The sequence below is a fragment of the Trachypithecus francoisi genome, unplaced genomic scaffold (genome assembly GCF_009764315.1).
Source record: "Trachypithecus francoisi isolate TF-2019V2 unplaced genomic scaffold, Tfra_2.0 Lachesis_group5, whole genome shotgun sequence".
Lineage (NCBI taxonomy): Eukaryota > Metazoa > Chordata > Mammalia > Primates > Cercopithecidae > Trachypithecus > Trachypithecus francoisi.
The window spans coordinates 17,512,485-17,534,625 of record NW_022681470.1 but is presented as its reverse complement, the minus strand read 5'-3'; the positions used below and the strand labels follow the sequence as shown (position 1 = coordinate 17,534,625).

General features: G+C 41.8%; 1 protein-coding gene across 1 annotated transcript; it reads left to right on the top strand.

Moving 5' to 3' along the window:
- Positions 1-114: 114 nt before the first annotated feature.
- ARV1 (ARV1 homolog, fatty acid homeostasis modulator) lies at positions 115-20,585 on the top strand. The gene is made up of 6 exons (XM_033199113.1): positions 115-340; positions 8,580-8,699; positions 10,342-10,495; positions 15,681-15,905; positions 17,026-17,172; positions 20,052-20,585. Exons 1-5 carry the CDS (start codon positions 167-169, stop codon positions 17,166-17,168), a joined length of 816 nt encoding a protein of 271 aa, XP_033055004.1. The 5' UTR covers positions 115-166; the 3' UTR covers positions 17,169-17,172; positions 20,052-20,585.
- Positions 20,586-22,141: the final 1,556 nt, after the last annotated feature.

Here is a 22,141-nt window from a genome sequence, read left to right as displayed (position 1 = left end):
CATTGTGTGCTGGGAATGGTAGTCCCAGCTCGACCAGCCTCGGGCCACCTTGCCGGTGCTGGGACTACGAATCCCGAAAAGCCCCGCGCGGCGCAAATCTTCCGGTCTGGCGTCTGACGTCTTACCCGCCACAGAATCGGAAGTTCTGGGCTGCAGTTGAGTGGAAATGGGCAACGGCGGGCGGAGCGGGCTGCAGCAGGGGAAAGGGAATATGGATGGGGTGGCAGCGACTCCTACTGCTGCCTCGGCCTCCTGCCAGTACAGGTGCATCGAATGCAACCAGGAGGCCAAAGAGTTGTACCGAGACTATAACCACGGTGTGCTGAAGATAACCATCTGTGTGAGTTGTCAGGTGTGGGGTGTCCTTGAGAAGAAAATGGCGCGGCGGGATTTGGGGACCGCGAGGAGCAGGGTCCTCTGATACAGTCTTTAGTTCGGTAGTTGATATTCCCGCCCGGGGTCTTTGCATGAATATCTGTACTGATAGAGAACTCAGCTACCCAACAGCGCTTTTCTCATCCTGGGGCATATTTGGGTGATACGACCTAACCTGGCGAACGGACCGGACCGGCAGGCAGAGGTAGATGTGGGCATTTTGCAGATAAATTTAAAGATCAATTCGGTTGACATTTTGGTTCATGCCAAAGCTACTTCCTTGTAGCTCTTCTCCCTTTGACAAAGAGATGGTACCATCCTTACCCTCCACAACTCATGTTGAATCCACCTACGATGCTTTTTAAAGGTTTCGTCAATTGTAGTTATTGAATGTCTACTGTGTACAAAGCACTATGCTAGACGTTGGTGGTACAAAACCCAAAAGTGAGGAAGTAAAAATTCTCATTTCAAGGTGTTCGTAGTTTATTAAGAGGGAATAATCCTATGTTTAAAGAGTCTACAAAGCTGGAGGTTCTTTGGGGGTATTAATTAGCAAAGAACGTGTCACAGAATAGAGAGTACATTTTTGTCCCATTTCAGATCTTGTGATTTTCTAATAATCTCTTTAGTAAATTATGGTCTGTAGTAATATACAAGAGAATAGACAAACTGAGTGTATACCTATATAATCTGTCAACCACATAACGTTCTGGTGCATACACCCTCAATTTCCTGTTCCTCTCTCAAATGCTTTCCCTCCTTTATCAAAATGTCAACCCTTGTTAAATCCAACATATTGCCGGGTCTTGTCCCTGTACCCATGCAGCAGTACATTGCTGGGGGAAAACAAATTTGTGACCATTAACCTCATGTAGGCCTTTCATGCTGTCTGGCAATCTTATTTCGTTTTTGTTCTCTTTTTTTTTTTTTTTTTTGAGATGGGGTCTCCCTCTGTCACCCAGGCTGGAGTGTAGTGGGGCAATCTCAGCTCACGACAACCTCTGCCTCCCGAGTTCAAGCGATTCTCCTGTCTCAGCCTCCCGAGTAGCTGGGATTACAGTCCCGCACCACCACGACGGGCTAATTTTTGTATTTTTAGTAGAGACCAGGTTTCACCGTGTTGACCAGGCTGGTCTCGAACTCCTGACCTCAAATGATCCACGCACCTCGGCCTCCCAAAGTGCTAGGGTTACAGGCGTGAGCCACCGCGAAAACAGAAGAGAACTTCCACCAGGTTTGCAACAACATAAACCAACATAAACCCAATACTAGCATTTGTTATTTCTTTACTGTATTCTTGTCTTCTGCCTTCTGCTGGATCATGCCCACCAGCATGCATACTATTACTTCCATCAAAAAAAATAAAAATAAAACCAACACCACCAACAAAATACGCTTGCTGCCACTTCCCCCTTTAGCTTCTGCTCTTTTTCTTCTTAATAAGAAAGCAGACCTTCTAAGATATGTTTGTACTGTCTATTTCCTTTCCTAGTTTCTCTTGAACCTGCTTTAGTCACATTCGTGCCCACATTTCATTAGAAACTGTTCTTGTTAAGATCACCACTTCCACTTTGCTAAATCCAGTAGTCGATTCTTGGTTAATGATCATCAGCATTTTACCTCATTACTTCCTCCTCCTTGAAATGCTGTGTGCACTTCCCAGGACTCAGTACTCTTCTTATCGTCTTCTGACTTCACTGGCTATTACCCCTCAATCTCCTTTCTGCTTTTGCTTCACCTCCCTTAGCTCTTAATCATGGTGTATTCCAAGGCGTAGTCATTGGGCCTCCTTCTGTCTGCATGCTTTCCCTGGAAGAGCTCTTTCTGTCTCATGGCTTTCTATACCGTCAACATTTGGACAATTTCCAAATTTATATTTCTACCCTGAACCTCTTCCCTAAACACCAGATTTAAATGTCCAACTACCTACTTGACTTCTCCACGTGGATTTCAATAGACAGCTCACATATACCCATCACAGTTAGTGGCAACTTTACCATTTTAACTCCTAAAACCAAGAAACCTTGGTGTCATCCCTATTTCTACTCTTCCTCTCACATCCCATATTCAGTTATTCAGCAAATCCTGTTCTGTCTTCAAATTATGTTCAGAATCCACTACTTCTCACTACTCCTGCTGCTACAATCCTCGTCCAAGCCACCATCATGTCTACCCGAACTATTGTTGTAACTCCTATCTGGTCTCCCTACATCATCGTTGCACCTCTTCAGTCTTCTCTCCACACAGTAGCCAGGGACTGATCCTTGAAAAATATAATTTAGATCATATCATTCCTTTGACCAAAACTTTCTGATGATTTTCCATCTCAGAGTTAAGGCCAGAATCCCTGAACTGGCTTATAAGGCCCTATGTAGTCTCCTGCTACTCTTCCCCTTCCTTATTTTACAGCAGTCCCACTGGCCTCCTGGTGTTTCTCAAACTAGGCAGGTTCCTTTCTCAGGGCGTTTGCACAATGCCTGGAGCACTCTTCTATCAGGTATCTGTGTGACTAATTCCCTTACCTCCTTCAAACATCTCAGAGAGTCTACTCTGACTACCCTATTGAAAAGTATGATAGGCTTCCCAGCTTTATCTTTCTCTATAACACCTATCTGCTTGTAATCTTGTATATAATTGACTTTGTGCTGTGTATCTTCTCCTACTGGAAGGTAATTTACACAAGGACAGACATTCTGTCTGTTTTTTTCATTAACGTAGCTGTATCACTCAGAACAGCGACTGACATTTGGTAGCCACTCAGTAAATATCTGTTGAATAAGTGTATCCCTTCCAGGTTTTTAGATTAGCATATGCTTGGCCATCCAGGGGAGGAAGAGAACAAGATCTTATATGTGGTCTAAACTTAATAACTTTTGGACTGGTCCAATTAAATGGTTCATTTGGAAGATGATAACCACATAACTGAACATGGTCTGAAGAAAAGCTAGTATTTGTATATGCATTTTAGTAGTCTTTAAAAATACAAAAAATCTCTTTTTTGTTGGCATTAAGCTAACGAAATCCCTTTGCTAAACAACAGGTATTTGTTTTGTTTATGGAAAGGCAAAATAATTATTGGATAGCTGTTCAGGTCAACATTCACTTCCCCCCTCCCCTTTGTTCCCTAACATCATACTCTTTCTCCCAGGAGATGGATTTTGGAGTTATATTTGGAGTATTGAATGGTGGCACAGTACTTTATGGATTCGTTATTGTCCACAGTCATTCCATAATGAGACAGAGTTTGTAATGGCCTTGTCACTATCATACTAATGCATACTAAACTTCAGGCGATAATAGCACGACTCAGGAAAAATCATTTCGTTGATGCCAGACTAAAAAATTAAACCATGAAGCGACGAATTATTTTAAAAGCTCTCCAACCTCTGAGATACAAAAAGTAAGAAGTTTTTAGACATGAGACCATTTGTTGTGACATAATCTCCAGAGTTTCTAAGTGCTTACTCATACATACTTTGGTCTCTTCCCTACCAAACTTGGAGTCAGCAAGGTACTCAGCCTGATCGCTCACCTGTATTTTTCATCCCAGTCTCCTTTCCTTTTGCTTTGCTTGTTTTTTCACTGCCATTCCTCCCAGCTTGCCTTTTTGTGTTTCTCTTTCCTCTGTCTAATATAGCATATGTCCCTTGCTTTTAGCCAATCCTGCTGCTTTAGCTCTTCACAATTTATTATAAGTATGCTTAAAGATACAGTACTTTTGGCCAAGCACGGTGGCTTACACCTGTAATCCCAGCACGTTGGGAGGCCAAGGCAGGCGGATCATGAGATCAGGAGTTCAAGACCAGCCTGACCAACACGGTGAAACCCTCTCTCTCTAAAAGTACAAAAATTAGCCAGGCGTGGTGGTGCATGCTTGTAATCCCAGCTACTTAGGAGGCTGAGGCAGGAGAATCGCTTGAACCCAGGAGGCAGGGTTTGCAGTGAAGCTGAGATTGCGCCATTGCACTCCAGCCTGGACGACAGAGTGAGATTCTGTCTCAAAAAAAAAAAAAAAGGTACAGTACTTTGTATTTACTATAGGGCTTGGCTTATTTTAAGTGCACAGATATTTAATACATTCGTTATTATGTTAACAAAACAAAACTCCTATAAGATTCTCCTAAGTTTGCATTTCCTTCAGCACCCACCCTTGGGATCCTAGATGTGAAGATGAATAAGACACGGCCCTATCCTTGAGGAGCTTAAAGACTTAAAGAAGGGAAGGGAATGCTCCTAGAGATGTCAGGAAGGAAACAGCAGGAATATTTAAGAAAAAAATTAGTTTGGCTGATTTATATTCTAAAAGAGATCTGATTCGTTAGGCATTGGAGAACACAGCAGGACAGAGGAAGTCATATCCATGTTGAGACAGGCGGTGGAAGCAGCCTGAATTCCCAGAGTATGCTTGGTCCTTGTGTTGTAGGGATCCTTTAGAGGAAGATTTTTCTCTTTTCAGGATACTTGCCTATAAAGTAGTAAATGAAACAATTTTGCCAAAATAAGAAACAAAAGAAACATAGTTGCTAAATCTGGGCAGGCATGATGGTTCACACCTATAACCCCAGCACTGGGAGACTAAATGGCAGATCACTTGAGGTCAGGAGTTCAAGACCAGCCTGGGCAACTTGGTGAGACCACCGCCTGTGCCCCACCTGTCTACTAAACTACAAAAATCAGCTGGGCATGGTGGTGGCACATGCCTGTAGGCCCAACTACTCAGGAGGCTGAGGTGGGAGGTTCGCTTGAGCCTGGGAGACAGAGACTAGTGAGACAAGATCCCACCACTGCACTCCAGGCCTGGGCGACAGAGTGAGACCTTGTCTCAAAAAGGAAAGAAAAGAAAAGAAACATATATACTAAATTGAATAAATACGACTCCCAGTGGTCTGTTTTGCGATATCTACATTTGTTTGTTTCGTGTGTGCCTGTGTGCGTGTGTGTGTGTGTGTGTGTGTGTAGTTTTCCTCTTTACATTCAAGGCGAAGGCAGAGGGAAAGGAAGTTGCAAGCAGCACTTAAGGGAAAAGCAAATAACAGGGAGAACAAGGAAAGTGCGGTGTAAACTAAGAGGGAACCAGCGAATTCTAATGACTTCTCAGCATTTATAAAACATACCGAATGCTAAGAAGGGTAATAGGCAAAGCACACAGGATATCACATACTACCAGAAGCTGCCTCCTGTGTTTGATTTCACGTCACCCTGTGCTCATCCCATTGTAGCTGTTGGATGCTACATAGTCTAATGAACTGTGATCATCAGACCATATCATAGAGGCATGTTTGTCTTCTGCTTCTAAACTGTTAGGTCCTTGAGGATAGAAACTGTGGCTTAAGGTGAGAATCTAGCACCTTGGAAGTTCCTGGTCCATAAAATGGCCAAGATAAGAGAGCGATTGTTATGCATGTGATAGCAACTCCAAAGACATTTGTCAAACAGATAAATGCAAGAGGAATAACAGCTGCTGTGTCTCCTGGTGTTGGTTTCTGCCTACCTCCTTCCAAGTATTGTCCAAATCCCCAGCCTTAGGCTTGTGATGCTGTCCAAAAATGGGTTTTAGAGAACATTTAAAGGACAGAAAGAGGACCCCTGACTTCTTAGGGTTTCCATTTTAACATGAAGCAGCCTCTCTGGTGTCCCAATCTTGCATGTAGAAAGGAAGGAGATATGTTCCACGTGAGTAGCGGAGGGAGACATATCAAACGGCTCTTTGTCATGGACATGGAATTTCTGATTCTGGGGCTTCTGTTTAGATGCTGGCTTATTCCTTGCTCAGATAAAGAACTGCAAAAATATTAACTCCTTATGCCTCAGTTTGATTAAGCAGATTTTTTTTTGTTCTTTTTTGAGACGGAATTTTGCTCTGTCGCTCAGACTGGAGTACAGTGGCGTGAACTCTGGCTCACTGCAAGCTCCACCTCCCAGGTTCACGCCCCATTTTCCTGCCTCAGCCTCCCAAGTAGCTGGGACTACAGGCACCCGCCACCACACACGGCTAATTTTTTGTATTTTTTGTATTTTTGTAAAGATAGGGTTTCACCATATTAGCCAGGATGGTCTCAATCTCGTGACCTCGTGATCTGCCCACCTTGGCCTCCCAAAGTGCTGGGATTACAGGCATGAGCCACCGCACCCAGCCCTGATTAAGCAGAATTAAGTTTGAGGTAACAGCACATCTCCCTTCATTGGATCACTTGGTAACTGGAAAACATACCTATTCCTGTAATGACGCAAATGAAGTGGAGAAACTATTTAAATTGGGAACACATCCAATTTTTTATTACATTTGAATTGCAGGGTCAGTATTCTTCAGTGCACTTCATTTTTCTTCCAGCACTTTAACGTAGTTAAAAGGCCAGCCTAGAATGTTTTTATACTAGCAACTCTTCTATTTTATCTTCTCAAAGTTTCCAAATGTTATGCATTTGAATTGTAGCCATTCCAGTAGTCCCCATTCTCTTTGGGGGATAAATTCCAGGACCCACAATGAGTGCCTGAAACCATAGATAGTACGGAACTCGATTACCATCAGTTGGAACACATTTCTGTTCATGCCTTCCACCCACAAATGTAATACTTTTCCCATCTTTCTTTCTTTCTTTTTTTTTTTTTTTTTTTGAGAGAGAGACAGAGACAGTCTTGCTTTGTTGCCCAGGATGGGCTCGAACTTCTGGCTTCAAGTGATCCTCTCACCTCAGACTCCCAAAGTGCTGGTATTACAGATGTGAACCATGGCACCTGGCCCTGCCTTTTCCATCTTAGCACTTCTCACATACGGTGGCCTTAATTTTTGCAGTATGAAACGCCACAGCAAAACTAGCACAATTTATTTTCTTTACAGTTGCACAGGTAGAAGATTCATTCTTACCATAGATCTTAACCTCAGCATAAGATTGTTTTTTTCCTTCTTAGCCGAGAACTTTCACCTTTTCACTTAAAGCATTTTACAGCTTCTCTTTGGCTGTAAAATTGCCAGCATCACTACTCTCGTGCTTTGGGGCCAATGTTGAGTCAAAGAAGGGTGACTTGAACCACAAGCACTGCAATAGTACGATCCTTAATCCTGTTAACCTGGACAGCAACTAGGTGGCTAACAGGCGAGGAGCATCTGCAACGTGGACACACTAGACAAAGGGATGATTCACATCCCGGGCGGTGGAGCAGGACAGCAGGCAATTTAAAACTTAGGATTATTTCTGGATTTTTCCATTTAATTTTCAGAATGCTGTTGACCTCAGATTACAAACTGCAGAAAGCAAAACTGTGGCTGTGGGAGTACTGCTGTAGTTTTATAAAGTGAATAGTAGCTTTGATGCAACTTTGTGACTAGTACTGCTTTAGAGGTCACATTTCTAATGAGCTTGTTTGTGTATACCTGCATTTTTTATGTTCTAATGGTGTGGGGATTTGGTAACATTGTAATCACATGTGTCTAGAGAATCTGAACTCTAAATTGGTGACCCTTCAGGGGGGAAAAAAGCCATTTAATGTGAACTGCTAAGAGCCAAGGGAGCCTTGATTTTGGAACCTAGATCTAGGCTGCACAACCTAGTTCCTTACACAGCCCAGCACTCTCCATTGCCTCTACTCTAGCAGAGAAAAACCATTTTCTTTCCATATCCTTGATGTTACTGGAGAAAAACCCAGGCTTCCCCTGTTATCGGCCACCCCAGGATCTTTGGAATCATGCCCCATTCTTTACCTGCTTGCAGCTCTCAGTAGTTCTGGGGACAAGGTAACTTTGCTGAGTACTTTTCTCCAAATCATGTGCCAAGAACCATAAAGTCAGGGGCATCTAGCCAAGAGGCAATAATTTATCAATGAAAGTGCATTATAAATGTATTTATTTTATAATAATTCCTACAAATTGAAAGTAGAATTAGACATAGAGTCTGTATAGATTGAAAGTAAAATCTTCTGGAATACTTTCCTGCCTACACTCAATCTTTAAATTAGATATATTTTTAGCTTCTTGAATATGAGGTTAAAATATTAATATTCCTAGCCTAGAAGATTATATTTAGTCTTTTCTGAAACCCTTTCTTATATAGACGAACATTGTGTATCTGAATGGAAGTTTATATAAATAATTGCTAATATGGCAATATTGCTATATGTGTCCAAAATAGACTCTGCTGTTTTGGAATCCTTGAGGATTTCAGAAAGTATACATTTGCTTGTTCTAATATTATCCTGCATTATTTCAGAAATCCTGCCAGAAACCTGTAGACAAATATATCGAGTATGATCCTGTTATCATCTTGATTAATGCTATATTGTGCAAAGCTCAGGCCTACAGACATATTCTTTTCAATACTCAAATAAATGTAAGTTGCGATCATTTTATTTTTTAATTTTATTTGATGCTGTTGCATTTTAAAAAATAAGAATTTTAAGCAGAAGTAAAGAATATTATAAAAGAGAAAAATTCTAACTTAAGAGGGTCTTTTATTGCAACGTATCTGGAATTTTCTAGAAATAATAGGTGTTGATTTTAGAAAGTGCATAATGCTCAGTGAGTGTTTAAGAATGTGATCACTGGCAGGAAACTGACAAGCCATAATCTGAATTACCTGCTAGTAAATGGAAACAATCATCACTGGTTTTTAACAGAATACAATTAGACATATCCAAGTAGGGAGAGAATTATACCTAAATGAGGTAAGCAAACATGAAAAGAAAAATGTTTTTAAAAATATAATTTATTGCATTTTATACTTTGCTATTAAAGGAATGTATAAGATAAATAACATTCAGTTTAATCAAAGTCCTGATTTATAAAGTTGAATAGAATTGTGAACTCTTTAATAGTTTGGGTAGAGTTGACAGATAACATACAGGACAGTCAATTAAAGTTGAGTTTCATATACACCACGAATTAATTTTTTAGTGTAAGAATATCCCAAATATTGCATGGAACGTACTTACACAATAAAAATTTATTCATGCTGTATGTGAAACTCAAATTTAACTGGGCATCCTGTTATTTTATTTATTTATTTATTTATTTTTGAGACAGAGTCTTGCTGTGTCACCCAGGCTGGAGTGCAGTGGTGTGATCTTGGCTCACTGCAGCCTCCACCTCTGGGGTTCAAGTGATTCTCCTACCTCAGCCTCCCAAGTTGCTGGGATTACAGGCATGCATCACCATGCCCAGCTAATTTTTGTATTTTTAGTAAAGATGGGGTTTCGCCATGTTGACCAGGCTAGTCTGGAACTCCTGACCTCAAGTGATCCGCCCACCTCTGCCTCCCAAAGTATTGGGATTACAGGCATAAGCCACTGTGCCCAGCCTCTTCCTCACTTTGTTTTGATGGAGAAAGTTCAACCTGAAGGAGGACTACATAGAAAAAAGCCAATTTTTGTTGCCTAGTATTTTTTATTTTAGCCAAAATTTCAGACTCTTAAGAACTTCCAGATTTTATTTGTTCTCTTTTAATATATTGAATCATACTCATCCAGGCAGAGGTATTTTTTAAAAATTGATGTTCAGACTAATAGTTTCTTATTCAATATCATGGAATCTTCAGATTAAATCTGTTCTCTTATTGCTGTTCCCACATATACATGAATCACATAAGTTTTTTGCTTGATTCTGTGGAAAGGACAGAAGTCAAAAATGTGTAATGAAAGGTGAACTATTATTTAAAGCAGTGATTCTTAACTAGGGGTACACATTAGAATCCCCCCAGAACTGTTTCAAAATATAGATGTCTATGTTTTACTATAAAGATTCTGAATCAGGACCGGGGCTTAGACATTTAAATTTTGAAGAAATCTCCCCATGTGCTTCTGGTGGACATTGCTGATTAAAACCCACTGATTACAAAATGACTACAATTAGCCACTTAATTGGGCAGTTCTGAATTTGAAAGGTGACTAGGTGGGATGCCACAAATACTCTGTACCTGTTGATATTAGTGCAACTGTTTCATTACCTAATTGAATGGCAATGTCTTTGACTATCAGATCCATGGAAAACTCTGCATATTTTGTTTGCTTTGTGAAGCATACCTGAGGTGGTGGCAGCTTCAAGATTCCAACCAGAATACTGCCCCTGACGACTTGATCAGATATGCTAAGGAATGGGATTTCTATAGAATGTTTGCGATTGCTGCTTTAGGTAAGGAGATGCCACGCTTTCCATTCTTAGTTAACTATTCTTCCTTAACTAATCTGGTTAAAACTAAGACATGTAGTCTTAATCATTGGTAAGAAGAGCTAGTTAGTATGGGACTTGGGATGGAATTTTCAGCACCACCACTACTAACCTACGAGGTGAGTGTGTTTGAATCACCTGCTTTTTAAAAATTTGTTACAACATATATGGTATGGAAATAGTTGTGCTTATCAGATTAGAAAGTTTCATAAAATATTTTGAAGCACAATATTGTTGATAAAATTCTTTTATTTTTATTATTACATATTTTTGGAGACAGGGTCTCACTCTGTTGCCTAGGCTGGAGTGCAGTGGCACAGTCACAGCTCACTGCCGTCCTGACCTCCTGGGCTCAAGCAATCCTCCTGCCTCAGCCCCCCAGATAGCTGGAACAACAGATATGCACCACCACACCATGCACCACCACACCATGCACCATCTCCAGCTAATTTTTATATTTTTTGTTGAGATGGGGGTCTCTCCATGTTGCCCAGGCTGGTCTTGAACTCCTGGGCTCAAGCAGTCCTCCCACCTCAGCCTCCCAATGGGATTACAGGTGTGAGCCCCTGTGCCTGGCCAATAAAATTCTTAATGTTTAAGTTTTGATTATCCAATCTGAAAGTTACCTAGGTCCTATCTTTATTAATAGAGATAATTGCCAGATATTACGCAATGTATGGTACTAATTCCATTATACTAATGCAGTGTATTTTATAGGGTTCGTTATTTTTTGTTACTTGTTACTTATATGACTGCATGCAGGGAATTTGGCTACTTCTCAAAATTCCTTAAGTTCAGGAAGTGCTTTTCAGAATTTGACTTCATAAGTTATTGTTTTCCTATTGTCAGAATTGTGTTGAGCTAATTTCTGTGACCATTTTATTGCTAGTTCCATGCTTCTCTGCTTCTCAACTCTTTGATTATAATGAAATCTTACTTTAGTAATACTGAGTCTCCAGTCCACTACAATATCACATTTCTGGTCTGTGTGTCTTCTTTTGTCCTCTTTTTTTCTCTATCTGCCCTCGCTCTCTTGGTCATATAACCTGTCTGCTGAGAACTCTCAAATGTCCATCTCTAATCTAGATCTTTCTCCAGACCTCTAGACTCTACATCCATCTGCCTTCTCAACGTCACCACTTGGATATCTAATAAATCACCATACCCATAATTAAGCTCCTCATCTCTCTGCCTCTACCACAGCCTTCCCCTTCTCAGTTGTAACTCCATTCTTTTAGTTGCATTAACCAGAAAGCCTTGCAGTCATCCCTGGTGTTTCTTTCTTTGATACCCCATAGTCAGGTCATCAGGAAATCCCGTTGGCTCCACCTTCAAAGTACTTCTACTTTTTTTTTTTTTTTTTTTTGAGATGGAATCTCACTCTGTCGCCCAGGCTAGAGTGCAGTGGCATGGTCTTGACTCACTGCAACCTCTGCCTCCCGGGTTCAGTCTATTCTCCTGCCTTAGCCTCCCGAGTAGCTGGGATTACAGCCGCGCACCACCATGCCTAGCTAATTTTTGTATTTTTAGTAGAGACAGGGCTTCACCATGTTGGTCACGCTAGTCTCGAGCTTCTGACCTCATGATCCGCCTGCCTCTGCCTCCCAAAGTGCTAGGATTACAGTCATGAACCACTGCGCCCAGCCACACTTCTACTATTATACTACTACTACTCTCCATTCCCTCCAGGGCTGCCACCCTGGTGCAGGCCACCCTCATCCTTCACCTACGTGACTACAGTAGCCTCCTTGTATTTGCACGCAACACAGAGTAGTCCTTTTCAACCAAATCAGATCATGTCACTGTTGTGCTAGAACACAGTAGCTCCCCGTTTCACTCAGAGTGCAAGCTGAAGTCTTTACAGTGGGCCTTGTACTGGAATCTGCCCCTCCCAGTATGTCTCTCATTTTATCCACAGCTGGTCTCCCACGTCTACTCTGACCCTCCCCATCTAGTTAACTTGCTTCAGAAACACTGGAAAACTTCCACCTTAAGGCCTTTGAAGTGGCTCTTCCTGTGCCTGGAATGCCTGTCCCCCTAATGCCCAGATGTCTGACTCCTGCATACCCCTCAAGAGTTTGCTGAAATGACACTTTCTCAATTAAGTATACCCTGATCAGTGCTACCACCTCCCCTGGCACTCCTGATCTCCTGTTCCTGCTCTACTTTGTTTTTCTTATGGTACTTACCATTTAACATACCACAGAAGTTATTATCTTTTGTTAGTGCCTTTCTCCACTAACACATCAGCTGAATGAGGTCAGGGCTCTTTGTTTTAGTCACGGTTGTAGCTCAGGCACTTAGGTGCCTGGCCCATAGTAGGTGCTTAATAAATATTTCCTCAGCTGATTGAATGAATTATTGCATACTACATTCATGTATGCACTCTAACTTGAGCAAGTCACCATCAGTTACACTCGGTAATTATTCATTCACTATTCATTATTATTCCTTCCCTTAATAAATATTTTTAAAATACTTATTAGGTGCCAGTTACTACTTTAGGTACTAGAGATATATCCATGGAAAATACATAGAAAACTCTCCGCCTCCATTATTATTTAATTACTAAGGCTTATGACAGCTTAACCGCCATGATGTCCAGTCTATCGATAATTTTATGTACAATTTGGACTTTGCGGCAATTTAAAATAATTGAAATATACAAAAGAATATGTTAGCCTTTTTATCTTATGAAACATAATACTACTAAAAACATCCTTGAGCACATCATCTAGCCCAAGAATTAGAACCTAATATGATTTTAAACTTTAAAGCAAAGCCTCTTAAAATTTTTTTTAATTTTTATTTTTTTAAGAGTCAAGGTCTTGCTCTGTCACCAAGGCTAGAGTGCAGTGGCACAGTCATAGCTCACTGCAGCCTGGAGCTCCTGCGCTCGAGGGATCCCCCTGCCTCCATCTGTCGAGTAGCTGGGACTACAGGTACATGCTACTGTGCCCGGCTAATTTTTTTAAAAAATTATATAAAGACAGTATCTTACTTTGTTGCCCAGGTTGGTCTTGAACTCATGGGCTCAAACAGTCCTCCCATATGGGCCTCCCAAAGTGCTGAGACTGCAGGCATCAGCCACTGCTCCTGGCCCTTCTTAAAATTTCTAAAGATAAACTGTTATATGTCCATATTTTGTATGTAGTATTAAAAACCAGGCTTGTTTTTAAATGGGTTGGAATTCCTATAGCAACTACTCTGTAGTAGACATTTTGATGCTTAATGAGAAGTTTCTTTCTACTATTACTTAACTTTTTTTATGTGTCTCAGTCTAATCCCTAATTAGACTGTATAGTCCAAAAGAATATCTTAGCCGGGCGTGGTACCTCACGCCTGTAATACCAGCACTTTGGGAGGCCAAGACAGGTGGATTGCTTGAGCTCAGAAGTTGGAAACCAGCCTGGGCAACATGGCAATACTCTGTCTCTACAAAAAATGCAAAACTTAGCTGGGCATGGTGGCATGTGCCTATAGTCCCAGCTACTTGAGGGGCAGAAACAGGAGGATCACTTGAGCCCAGGAGATCAAAGCTGCAGTGAGTCACGTTCATGCCACTGCACTCGTGCCTGGACGACAAAGTAAGACTCTGTCTCAAAAAAATAAAAGAATATCTTACATAAATAAAGCATTTTATAATTTAAAAACTGCTTTTACAGGAATTATTTAATTTTCACAATCATCCTCTGAGGTAGGTAGGTAGGTTAGGGGTTCCCCCATCCATAGCTGCAGAAACATAGATGTATAGATTTTCCCAAAGTCTCACAGTGGGTCACTATCAGCGCTGAGACTGAGGAAAGGCTCCCGACCCCCTTCAGTGTTTCCCACACTGGAGTATTCTATAGGTAGGTAGCAGCTCCTACTGAACTGACTTGATTGATGAGAGCCTGAGGGCTGGTGTAGTTCCGTAAATCTCGTAAATCCTAAATTTAAAAGATGTGGAGGTTATCTAGTCTAGCTTGTCTGGTGCAAGAAATCTTTCTGTCTAGATTCCTGAGAGAGGTTGTAGCTTTGAATGTCTCCAGTGACAGGAGTCAACCTACCATTGTTAGATGGTTCTTGTTATTTGCTATTCATTCACTATTTGTTCATTCAGGGAATTATTTACTATTATTTTTATCCAAAATCCAAGCTTTACAATCTACCTGAGTAAATTCTTGCAGCTGACAAGCCTTTTAGTTATTTCGAAGGGAGATAGCATGAAATACATCCTGTTTCATGGAGGTTAACCATCCTAAATTATTTTTATTGATCCTAATCCACCTACATTTGGAACCTCTTTAGTTTGGCTTTATTAAGGTCAAAAAAGAGGATAGTTGTTTCTGCTGCAATATAATACGTGTGTCCAGAGACACCTAATTCTGCAGACACCTAAACTGCTAATAACGTAGCTTATATGGGAAAAAATAAAATGAGGGACTGGCCACTCAGAATGGACACAGTTGGGTAATCAGATGACTCACAATCCTAATAAAAATTACAGCACACTTAAAAGAGATGTTAAATTCCTAGTTAATAGAAGCTGAACAGATTGTGCTGTGTTCTGACCATAGGACACAGTGGAACTATTGCTGCTGCTACTCTGGACTCTGTCCTACGAATACTTTCTGAAAGTGTAAGGAATTGCATTTTAAAATGTCGTTAAAATGAGTAAAGGAAGTCTCAATTAACAATATTAAAAATCGTGTGGATAATAGGCACTTAAATAGTGGAAGAATGCACAAAGAAAAATGTCTTCCTGTGTTATCCCATTCTTAGGAGGGGTCCCATCTTTCACACTGAAAAGCCTCCATTCTCCTGTTTTATTCTTTGGAGAGCTCTTACACTGAGGATGCTTAAGCAGAATCTTACTTCCTTCAAGGAACTTCAGAAAGTTGATGATTACAATTCTAATGGAGTTACTTTTTCTTCAGTGGATAATGTTTCTGAAATTATACCAGCAGGATCTGACACAAAAGCCAGGAGTTTATTTAAAAAAAAAAAAAAGGAGAAGAAGAAGAAGAAAAAGAGATTGTGATCTCGAGAAAGTATTTCTTATGAAGTCAGCTGCTAAGCTGTATTTTGGAACTGTGGTTTATTTGTTTTTAGGGGGATATATTTTGGATGGGGATATTCATACTTTTATTTTCCATTTCTTCTTTAGAACAGACTGCCTATTTTATTGGCATTTTTACCTTCCTGTGGGTAGAACGGCCCATGACGGCGAAAAAAAAGCCCAACTTCATTTTGCTGCTGAAAGCATTATTATTATCTAGCTACGGAAAACTCTTGCTGATTCCAGCTGTCATTTGGGAACATGACTACACACCTCTGTGCCTCAAACTCATTAAAGTATTTGTTCTAACATCAAATTTTCAGGCAATTAGAGGTATGTTTATGTGTTTATTTTGCCTTCTCAGCCTTCAACCCATAAAAAGCTTAAAGCCTTGTTTCTAGGGTGCAGTTTTTATATAACCTGTTGAACACTGGAATTCTTCATCACATAGTAACAATACCTAACACTTCTATAGCAGGTACTCAGTGTTTTGTTACATTTACCCATGTAATACTTTATAGTTTTCAAAATGCTCTCATATGCATCATCTGTGTCCTTTGAGGTCAGTAGAACAGCCATTATTTGATTTTATGAATGAGTTCCTGGGACTCTGAGGGTTAAATGACTTGTCCAAAGTTACACGGCTGGGCAGTTATCAAGTCAGGAGAGACTGCTGAGTGTCTGCATCTCAATCCAGGACAATTTCTGCTGTACCAGGAAGGGCAGCCCTGTGTGCCTTCATTTTCCCCATATATTGTACACACTGCTATTTTATTTATTTTTATTTTATTTATTTTTTTGAGACAGGATGTCACTCTGTCACCCAGGCTAGAGTGCAGTGATATGATCACAGCTCACTACAGCCTCTACTTCCTGAGCTCAAGTGATCCTCCCACCTCAGCCTCCTGAAAAGCTGGCCACAGGTATATGCCACCACACCCCGCTAATTTTTTGTAGAGACAAGGTTTCAACATGTTGCCAGCCTGGTCTTGAACTCCTGGGTTCGAGCAGTCTGCCCACCTTGGCCTCCCAAAGTGCTGGGAACAGGCATGAGCCACTGTGCCTGGCCGAAGTCCTATTTTAAATGAGCTTATTACCTGATACTTTTTATCAGAATGCTTGTCATCTTGCAAACTGTGACACTGGAAGTATCATTTTGTTGTTGTCGTTATTCTCTTATAGCCTTAGAGTTTTTTGTTTCCTCCTTTGATATTCATGGGAATCTGCCACTTGATTTGAGGAGGAGGGGCTTAGTGTTTTATTGTAAGCAGAGGCTTTGGTTCTCTAAAAACATGTAGATAGAAAAGTGGGAGAAGATAACAGCACAGATTAATAAGAACAAAAATAGATTTTTCTAAAAACACCTTTACAGAACAATTCATACTACACCAAAATTTACGTATCAGTATCGTTTCGTTAATTCTGGACTTATTGGCTACCTTCTTTTTTCTAGTGACCCTAAACATCAACCGAAAGCTCTCCTTCTTGGCCATGGTGAGTGGCTTACTGCTGGAAAGCATCATGGTCTACTTCTTCCAGAGTATGGAATGGGATGTTGGAAGTGATTATGCCATCTATAAATCTCAGGACTTCTGAAGAGGTACTGAAAGCATGTGGTGTTCATGCATTCAGACATATAGCCTTCTCAAATTAGACAGATGTCATTGCGAAAGAAGTCGGTGCCCTTACATAACCCATTCTCTAGCGTCTAATTGCCTCTAGGTCACCCTCATCTTCCTCGAGGACTTAAGTACATGGCTCCCAGGGGTCTTCACTTTAGTTCCTTTTGTCACCCTCTGGGACATCAACATCCATGTTTTTGTTGCTTCTAGAGTCCTATCCTCACAATTTTTCTAACACCTCCACTCCCACCCATTCTACTAGGATTATAGACTCTAAAACTGTCTCCTACCCTTCCCAAGCATTCTCCACCCTCCCTTCCCCCATGCCAGCTTTTTGCTGCCTTTCTCACCTCTAGTCTCTTGACCTCTCACTTTCCTCTGCTTCTGACCTGCCTTGCCTCTTTTTTAACCACACCTGGAAACTGTAGGCTGCGTTGTGCTCTTCTCTGTTAGTACCTTGGCATCTATCAGCCTTTTGCCTTCCATCATACATGCTTTGCTAAGGCTGTTTGTCTTAGAGACAACCTGTCTCCTAGAAAGCCTCGCAGTGTTTCCTGAGCAGCCACCTCTGCCAGTGCACAGAACCTCAGAAGATGTCATGCTGCTCCTGTGCCTTCATAGTCACCTCCAGTGACCCTTCCAGCAGAGGGCCATACCTCAGTTGTTTTGTTTTGGTCGTCCCCTGTGTCTGCTCTGACTTTGCTGAGAAGTGAGACCTTCACAAGTTCCTTAAGCTTCCCTCTTCACTTCAGGTCCTCTTCGGTCTTCCTCGTTCTTTCCTCCTTCTCTCCTTCCTATCTCATGTTGTGCTCAGCTTCCTCTCTGGGGCTGTTTCTGACCTGTGGGTGTCCCCCTCCCTCCAGTCACAGCCAGACTGTGGATGGCAGCCTCTGTGTTAGGAAGCAGGACCTTAGGCAGGATCCCGGAAGGCTGGGCCAGATAGTGAGGAAAACACTGGAGCAGAGGGACGCAGACCCCCATCGGGGAGAGTTGAGGCTGCGCTTTGGTCTCTCCCTCCTTGCTCTGTTACATCCTCCTTTCAAGTAGCGGCTGTAAAGCTTCTTCTAACACGCCATCCTCCACTCCTCCACTCCTGTTGCCTCAATCTCTCTTCATGCCCAGCTAATCCTCCTTTTTGGGTCTTCAGACATATCACTGCTTCATTGACCCTCTCTCCTGTATAGCAGCTCCCTCCCCTCTGCCTACGTACATGCACAGCTCTTCATTCCAGAACAGCTGATGTAAGCCTGCTTCCCCTCTTTCTTCACTACCTTTTCTCTTTGTAAAACATACTTTCACCCAGAGTCTCCTGAACCTATGCTCCTAAAATTCACAAGGAGAGCAGGGCACAGTAGCTCATGTCTGTAATCCCAGCACTTTGGGAGGCGCGAGTCAGGAAGATGGCTTGAGCCCAGGAGATCAAGACCAGCCTGGGCAACATAGTGAGACCCCATCTTTACAGGGAGGAAAAAAAAAAAAAAACAATAGCTGGGCATGGTGGCATACACCTGTACTCCCAGCTGCTCAGGAAGCTGAGGTAGGAGGATTGCTTAAGCCCATGAAGTTAAGGCTGCAGTGAGCTGTGATTGCGCCACTGCACTCCAGCCTGGGTGACAACAAGATCCTGTCTCAAAAAAAAAAAAAAACACAAGGAAGCCAATTCCCACTTGTTTTCTGAGTCCTCCTCCTCCCTTAGCTCTGCTCCAGAAACCTCTTTCTCCTGGCTCCTCCTGAAACAGGCCACCCAGTCCCTTCCTGTTAGATCTTTCTTCACTGACTTCTTTGCCTGTGCCAGGATTCTGTCCTCAGTGCTCTTCCTTCCCCGCTCACTGTGCACATAACTGTGCACTTTCCTTCCAGGCCTCATACCTCCAGCTTCCCCTCTGTGCCAGGTCCCCTGCCTCCTACCAGGACGGTCCTGCCATTACCTCAAGTGTCCACAGGTCTGATATGGAATTCAGTGTCACCTGCACTCTCCTGTTGAAGCAGAGTCCTTTTCTGATAGTGTTTCTCTTGAAATGCTCCTCATGTCTTTTCACTCAGACCTCACCCTCTCCTGCCTAAAGGTTCTAACACCTCCAAACCAGCCTGCAACCCATACTGCTGCCATGTGAGTCTTCAGGGAGCACTATTTCTGGGGGCCTTCTCAATTTTTCCATCATATCTGATTGCTGACATAGGAGTTTCTTGTCTCTTTCCGAAGAATGTCTTTCGTTTTCTCTGAGCATTAGTGTGGCCCTCCATAATGTCATCCTAATTGATCTCCCCAGGCACGTTCCTACTTACGTTCCACATCCACCACAGGTCCTCTCTTCTCCAAACTTGCCTTATGCTCTCCTTGGGTCCTGCAGGGCCCTCGTCTCCACCTAACCAAATATGGTCAGCTTTGCCTCTCCATGGAATAAGTGAAGACTTTCCAAAAACTCCAGTTTGCAGTGCTTACTTTTTCCATTTACTTCCTAGTGCTCAACTTAACACCTACAGCAGTCACTTGCCCAAGAAATTCTGACATTGCCCCAGGGTCAGATCTTTTGTTTCTGCTTTCATAAGTGCATCTGCTTGGCCAACAGTCAATGATAATTTATAGTTAGGAAAATAAGGTTGTATATCTTCAATCACTTGAAAGCCATTACACTGTTTTTTATGATCTCATGTTTTATACTTATCTATGTCTGGCATTAAAATTTCATGTGTTTATGCCTCACTCCCCCAGCCTGCTCAGAAGTCTGGTGCTGGGAGAGGCATGCCTTAGGTTCCTTTGTATCCACCTTAACTCAGGGCCTGCCCTAGTAAGTGTCTGTCAGTTTGATTTTTCAGCAGAATGTGCCATTCTAAATACATCCTTTATTTTTCACAGTTTTATTCTTCTTTACTATCTGTGGCATGACCAGCTGTATTTGAAAGAGAAAAGACATGAAATATAAACCAACCTCCTCATTTCTGTTGAGTAAAATGAAGCAAAGATTGGAAACACTTTCTGAAAAAGAAAGCAATGATAATAGCAGTGGATACCCACCCCCACAAATGCACCCAAGAGACAAGCCATTTACATACAGATATTCACAGTCACATATAGAAACACCCACACGGACACCAAGAATGTTGCTGCAGAGACTAAATGACATGCAGCAGGTGAAGATGTATACGTTATACACAAGCCCAGGTAAGCACTCATAATTCACACACAATAAAACATCTAGGTTTCATTCCTTTGACATGTTTATATCTTTTTAATTTAAATGTTGTTACTGGCTTAAAATATTTTGTGTTCTTACAATAGAAATGCTTTTAATAAAGTATTTCAGAATAAACCGAGTTTTTGTAAATTTTCAATTCAGTAATTAAGGTAATCTTTAAAATTGGGTGATCCAAAAATAAATGATAATGAAAACCACTGAGTTATATACTTTACAAGGGTAAATTACATCTGAATAAAGCTGTAATTAAAAACAAATAACACCTCTCCCCTTTCCACTCTCCCTGTTTCGTTCATTTGTTCTTTCATTATTATTCATGCCACAGATACTTACTGAGCACCTGCTGTCTCTGTGGCAGACCCTGTGGTTACAGGGGTGAATAAGACATGGTCCTCTTGAAGCTTACTGGACAGTGCTGGACTCGGAAGTATGAGTAGAGAATCACAGTGCAGTGCAATGAAGAGGTGGGAGAGGGTGCTCGGGCAGTACAGAGTAGCAACACCTATTGCAGCATTTGAAGTTGGGAGGGCTTTGGAGAGGAAGGGGAAAGGAAAGGAACTTTCCAGTATCCCTGCTAGAGAGAACAAGAACACGTGTTGAATTAGAGGGTGGAGAGTGTGTTGGAGATTGTGCAGGGCCTGAAAGTACATAGACACCTGGACGAGGCTCAGCAGTGGGGGCTTCACAGTGACACTAGGAAGTCATGTAAATGGTTTATAAAGAGCCTTTTGTAATTTGTCCCCAAGGACTGTGAAACCAGCACAGCTAGTTAAACAGAAGAATCCAAAGATTAGAAAAAATTAATTGGGGTAACATCTCAAAACAGCCACAGGACAGAGAGGGCTGTTGACCATCTGTAAGTGTTAAGGGGAGAAAGGGAGAACAGGATTCAAAGGCATACAACCAAAAGGAAAAGGTCAGTTAAAAACAAGTGTCGGAGGCCATCCACGGTGGCTCATGCCCATGATCCCAGCACTTGGGGAGGCTGAGGTGGGCAGATCACTTGAGCCCAGGAGTTTGAGACCAGTCTGGGAAACATGGCAAAGTCCTGCCTCTACCAAAAAAAAAAAAAAAAAAAAGTAGCCAGGCGTGGTGGCACACAGCTATAGTCCAAGCTACTCAGGAGGCTGAGGTGGGAAGATCACTTGAGCCTGGGAGGCAGAGCTTATGGTAAGCCAAGATCGTGCCACTGCACTCCAGCCTGGGTGACAGAAAAAGACTCGTCTCAAAAAAAAAGTGTCAGAAAAAGGATCAAAAATGTAATACATCAATGATCATAGCTTTGCAAATCTGTCTGATCTGTTAACTCAGACAAAGATAAACATATCATCCATTTTTAATTAATAAATCTCATTTTTTTTTATCACCACAGAAGTGTTTATTAGTCATTAAAAAAAAAAAGGTAGATCTGGAGGAAGATGATGGATAGGAGACAGGGAGACAGGGCTAACATGCAGCTCCCACTTGGACAGACAGAACAGTGTGGAGACTCACCGTGGACTTTTGCTCCAAGGACCACCATAGGAACACGCCAGGCAAGCCAAAATAATTTACAAATCCTTTGAAAGAAGCAGCACACCACTGCAAATTCTGCAAGACAGTCAAAAAATTGTGAGTTCTCAATGTGTGAAAGAGGGAAAACTTACCTCTGAACACACATCCCCACTGGAGAATCTGAAAATCCAGATCACAGAAGAAGGATTTAACTCTACCTAGAGCTGAAACAGATTTAGGGAACCGCACGAAATAC